Source organism: Fukomys damarensis, unplaced genomic scaffold (assembly GCF_012274545.1).
Source record: "Fukomys damarensis isolate Sample0158 unplaced genomic scaffold, DMR_v1.0_HiC HiC_scaffold_1, whole genome shotgun sequence".
Lineage (NCBI taxonomy): Eukaryota > Metazoa > Chordata > Mammalia > Rodentia > Bathyergidae > Fukomys > Fukomys damarensis.
The window spans coordinates 26,428,397-26,434,396 of NW_022900913.1; the positions used below are offsets into that span (position 1 = coordinate 26,428,397).

Genomic DNA, 6,000 nt, shown 5'->3' on the forward strand with positions numbered 1-6,000 from the left:
TCCAATTAGTTTCACTTAACATTACTGTCTCACTGTGCATCCGTGTTTCTACAAATGACTCACATTTATCCTTCTTTATGGCACAGTAGTGCTCCACTGTGTATAAATACCACATTTTCTTTATCCAATCTGTTGATATGTATATGACATTTCCAAGACTTACCTATTATAAATTGTGCTGCTATAAATATGAGTATGCATGTATCAATGTAATAGAAGTCTTTAAATCTTTCAGAAAAATGCCTAGTAGGGAAATAGCTGGGTCAAGTGGAATTTTAGCTTTTTGAAGATTCTTCCTACTAGTTTCTATAGTGCTTGTACTAATTTACATTCCCACCAGCAATGTCTGAAATTAGATTGGTGGTATAACTTTGCATCTCTACCATCCTTACCTGGAATGCCTGGAGGGCCTGGAGGTCCAGGGGGTCCTTGGTAGCCCCGGAAGCTGTAGTCTCCATGACAACACTTGCTGCAGTCTGGAGGCAGTCCTCCAGTTTGTGGAGACTTTAAAAAGATATAAATTTAGTGGAAAGGCACTTGTGAGCAATCAGGAATTTTTAATTTTCTTCTGGCCTTGACCTTTATGTAAGTTTAACTTCAGTCACTCCACAACTAAATCAGAAAAGACAGTATGGGTTTCAAGGCTTAGGACTCAAGGAGTAGCTAAAATGAGTGGATAATTTAAGGCAGGAAGAGAACAGGAAGTGTCAGAGCAACATGCACTTTGGGACTATGTGAGAATGGATTGTGAAGAGAGGGGGGCGATGTTTCCAGATAGTGCTTTCCTGTTACTACCCAGGACAGCAAAACCAGAAATTCCTTCAGAATTGGACTTAAAGATTTCCCTCTTTTGCAGTACCCAAGACCCTCTGACATAGCAAAAATGAGTAGACAAATGATCCTCAAATTACAAAATCAACTACTTCAAACAAGCTATTAAACATTGTTTTTGATACTGATTTATAAGTTGGGTTAAGTATTCTTAGAAACTCTAAGCTATAATACTACCATTTCAAATAACCACAGTGCACTTAAATTGCCTTAGGAAATTAACAAAATAAAGTGCTCTTTAAAACAATATATTCATCTTTTTTATTGAAAAATAGAAATTATATTAATGTATTCATTACCTCACATACTTTTTCCAGTGGTGTGTATACTGAAAATCTACTCTCTTAGCAATTGTAAAGAATATAAACATTATTATAAACTATGTGTCCAATAAATTTTTATTAAATATTTATATCTTAAAACAACTTTACTTTATAAATATTTAATAAGATGTGATGCTGCAAATATTCTTTTTCAAAGTTTAAAGTGATTGTACTGCTGTTCAAACCAATACTTAATGTTCACGAAATTCAAACTCATTATGCTCAAATATGACACAAAGTAAAATGCTCACTTGTACAAAAATATATTTCTAAAATATATACTTACTGTGAAGGAGCTAGAGATTTAATGAAAGCCGATGGGACAGAGAGTTAGAGTTGCTTATAAAATGTGAGTTCTCATCTAACTTGGCAACTTGTCTTTTAATTATGTCATGCAAAATACTTGTGGAAACTTTTGTAGACACCAATTATAATTCAACAGTCTTTTGAAAACAGCGTCTTGTTGCTATGGAATTAATTTTTTAAAGGAAGGGAAGGAGGGGGAACAGAGACAAGAAAGGGGGAAAGAGAGAAGTTTACAGGGAAAAATATAAAACTCCAGTTTTCTACATTACTAGAAATCCAAGCAGGAAGCTGCATGAAAACTTCATATTATAGTACATTTAGACTTCACATTTATTTGTTTGTTTGAGCAAAAAGAGGGCATAGTCTTTGTGCTCCCTTTTCTCTTGAGTTTTCCACAAAGTCCTTTAGAGAAAAGCACACAGAGTAGCCTGTGGACCAAAAATTCTGCCACCACTCAGAACCCAAGAGGTGCAGAATCACAAGCTACAATTTGAAGTTAACTCTTAGTCTTGTCTTCATTCTATTAGACCAAACCCAGGACGGGTATAGAGTCTATGAAAACCTTTTGTCAAATTGGTACAGGGAAGAAACATCAACTACAGCAACAGGTCTAAAACAGGGATTTGGGGACACTTAGAAAGTAAAGACACTATGGCATCACCTCACCTTCCAAATGAAGATGCAATCTGAGAAGTATGTGCTCTGAATTATGTGGGGGTTTTGTGAATGTGAAATGCAGCATTTAAACCTTGGAGTTCTACCAATGATAGATTTTGAATCAGAGAGAAAAGAAAGAGGGAAAGTTTTGAAATGGAAATATTTGTGTGAGAACAGAGTGAAAATACAGGGATACTTAAGAATTCAGAACAGCCACTGGACTACAACCAGAATTCCCATCTCAGCTCTGTATGACCTTAGAAAAATCACTCTTCATAGACATCAAGTTTTCTTGTCTGCTAAATAGAGGAGTGAGTCATGAGTTTTCTGCCTACTTGTAAGATGCAAACAAGAGGACCTGAAGCTTTTCCAAAATCTCAAACAATAATTTAGAAAAAAAATTTTAAAGTGTCCAGTGTCTGTGCACCAGAAGACGGGGTGGCTCAGTGCCAGAGCTAGCTAGGACTAGTGGAGCAAACTAACTTTGGAACACATAAAAAACACAAAGTTTCCACCAGTGCCAAGCAAGACTTCTGAGTAATGACAATTGGGTACAACTTGAGAACCTTCCTATGACCTTTATCACATTCTTCTCCCTCTGGCCTTGTCTTTCAAAGTTCATTCAAATGCAACAACACTGGTGAGGTTTTAATGGACTTGGAACAAGTTGGACAGGATGAGTTAGTTCAGATATGATATTGCTCTCTATTATGTTCTTAAGCTTATCACCCCTCTTCCAAAATCAGGTAGAATGTGTGTCCTGAAGTCATGCAGATGAGCAGCATGAGAGGAAAGGACTGTCTCTAAGACAAAACCCACCCATTTTGCAGATGGGAGCCTAGAGGAATTCTTCAGAAGTGAGTGCTACTATTAATGAGAAAGAAAGTCCTTAGTTCCTTCTTCAATCCAAAGAAGAGAGAAGAGAAACAAAGAGAAGGGAAATGAGAAAAGGATAAATGAATTTCCAGGAAGGGGATAGGAAATTGAGAAGAATGACAAAGAGGCTATGGAGAAGAAAATGGCAGGAAAAGAGAATATAGGTATGCCCACCCCAAACCCCTGCCTACAATGGTCCACATGAATTCTATACCCACCTATTGTTTTAAAGATATGATTACTTCATCAATCTGTTATGAAAAAGAAACAAAAGTTTTGATAACAAGATCTAAGCTCCTTCATTGGCTAGAAGAATCCCTCCCAGCCTGGTATTCAAATCCTTTAATGTCTTTGTCTTATAACTAAGGAGATCCAGACACACCTATCTCATTATAGGCTCTCTCAAATCTCTTCCTAGGGCATAATCTATAGATATATATATCTTCTGTGAATTGCCTTTCTTTCTGTCTAATCTTTTAAAATCCAACTCAAGAATTAGCACTGCTTTATTTCCCAACTGCCTTTTGTGTATACAGTAACCATGTTTATCACATAGTATTTAATCAGACTTAATTAATCAATTAAATTAACAACATTTCCCCACTACAATCCTACGGCTTGGAAATAAAGGCTTAGGTGTGTTTACATTCTTGGTCCCCATCCTAAAGCTTGGATCAGTGTAGAAGCCCAAGTAATGCTTCGCAGAGTGATGGATGAAGAAAAGGGAGAATTAAGATGAAAGAAGAGAGAGGGAAAGAGTAGGGAAAGAAGAAAGAACAGATTATAACCCTAAATTCAGTTTACCCATATCCATTGGTTGAAAAACTGTTGAGAAAACTTCCAGAATATCAGTGGCTCTAAATTTCCTTATCAGGTTTGTTTCAGGAACCCAAGACTAGAAGATGGGGGTACAAATTTAATTTGGACTTTTTGCTGGGTGTTGGTGGCCAGGAAATAACCACTGATGATACTCTGTGACTGCTTTCTGCTGCTGTCTTTGGGAGCTCACATTGTCATGTCCAGGAAGGACACCTTCCAATGGAATGAAAAGCCTAGGTCATGATTTGATCAAAAGTTAAAATGCTTTGACCGCTAAAGAAAGCACAAATTAGCATTAATCAGTCCTCAGCCCAAAGACTGTTGAATAAAAGGACGATCTCTGAAGGAGGCATCCTACTTAAACATTATCATTTCTCCTGTGGCTCCCTAAAGAAGCAACTTCCCCCTGGCACAACCCCACAGAAAGATTTGGAAAACTGCATTGTGTGGTTCAGTTAGAAGTTCCAGATTAGTCCCAGATCTGCACCCAAGTCTGTGTGATGATGGTCTGAGTATATAACCAGATAATAAATCCAAACATCTCAATCTGTGCCTAGAGGGGTTTAGATTTCGATCATACGAATTATTTCTGGGCCCACTTAATGCATAAAAGCCATTAGTTCTTGTAGCAAAGGCTACTGGTATAAAGATCATATAATTAAAGGTAACTGTGCCCATCCAATTTCAGCATGCTTAGGATGTAAGTCAAAATCTGTTATTCCTATTTTTACTGTTTTAAATTAAATTGGGCTTCATCAATTTGCAATTTGCTACAGCGACATCTCAACTCACTCCTATACCACCCTCAAAGAGTTAAAGAAATTTCCTTAGATGCTGAGTGTATGCACGAAGAAACAACCCCTCTATCACCATCAGGCTTCAAGTGATAGAGTATAATTTCTATTTTAAATGTTAAACCTTTTTGGGATTAAACTCTTAGATTCTTTTTTTAAAAGTTACATAGAGGTGTAGCAACCTAGAATAATATAAATCAAACAAACAAGGCTGGCATGAGTCAGAGTAAACTCACAAATCAAAGTAAAAGCCTTTGACAGATTTTGGCAAATTCTAAGGACAGCTTCTCCCTGCTGAGAAGAATGAAGACAGTCTGTCTTAGGATCAGCAGATGACTATCTGTAGTGATATGTTATCTGCATTGGTCAGCACTTTTTTCTACACCAACAGAGCAAGAAAGAAATCAAAACCCAGAAAAACAAGAAGTTGGCTGCCCAGTTCCCTTTCTAATGAGGCAATGCTATGGCCACTCTATCCCAGCACATCATTGCCAGAGACTGGCAGTCACCTTTTTAGCCCAGAGCAACCCACACACAGCTTAAGCAAACTGCTGTCAAGTACTGATTATAAGAATCTTAGCCCAAACATCATCATCATCAACAACAACAATAACAACATTCAGCTTTCATAAAAATCCTTAGAAGAGAATTCAGAGTACCTGGCCCCAGAACGGGGTGATCTGGGCTAGATCATCCACCTCTGGGTGCGGTAGCTCATCTGGTCTCAGAGCTTTTAGGTCTGTAGAAGTGTTATTATCCACAGTCCCAGTTTTAGAATGGCTCCGCTCTCTCACTTTTTCCCTCCTGGAGCCGCTACGGCCAGTCTGCTGGTGGCTCTGCACTATTCTTGCCACCACTTTATTAGCTCTTCCGCTCACCTCCATGTATTCATCTTGACACAGGCAAAATGGGAGAAAAAATGAAGCCAACAGGTGCCAACACATGAGCTGCCTCCCAAGCATGATTTTCAACAGAGCCAGAGAGCCTCTTTGGGAAGATGACGGGGCCTCCGAGGTGCTGTGGTCTCCGCGGGTAAATGCCAGGGCTGAAGATGAGAACTACAGCCGGGCTGGGTGGTTTTATACTTTGGTGTGCAATAAATAAGGCTGCAAGCATGCCAGAGTGACAGCAGCTCTCCCCTCCCGGCAGAACAGCCCCCATTCATTACTTTCCCATACTACAGGCAACACAGATTTGTGTGCACAGCTCCAAGTTGGTGGGGTTTATAAAGGTCACACTTTGGCACGTTGTTTTTGCAGTGTGAAGAAAACATACACAACCAGCTGGAAACAGAGAGCGTGTGTCCCATGTTTTGCTTTCATGATTAGAAATGGAAAGGCTGGGCATTCGTGGTCTAAAATGCCTTTTGGAAAAACCTACCCTTGTGCTTGCCA

The 6,000-nt window shown here is 38.7% G+C and overlaps 1 protein-coding gene across 2 annotated transcripts in view; it reads right to left on the reverse strand.

Annotated features, from left to right (window-relative positions):
* Positions 1 to 5,788, reverse strand: part of C1qtnf3 (C1q and TNF related 3) — a 17,149-nt gene extending 11,361 nt beyond the window's left edge. Inside the window, exons 1-2 of one of the 2 annotated variants that reach the window (XM_010605432.2) lie at positions 5,485 to 5,788; positions 393 to 504 (exon numbers count right to left, since the gene is read on the reverse strand). In XM_010605432.2, the coding sequence (XP_010603734.1) occupies positions 393 to 504; positions 5,485 to 5,568 (196 nt within the window). In that variant the 5' untranslated portion in view covers positions 5,569 to 5,788. Of the gene's footprint in view, positions 1 to 392; positions 505 to 5,265 lie in introns of both variants that reach the window. The other variant, XM_010605431.2, reaches the window with a different exon arrangement.
* Between the last annotated feature and the right edge of the window lie 212 nt (positions 5,789 to 6,000).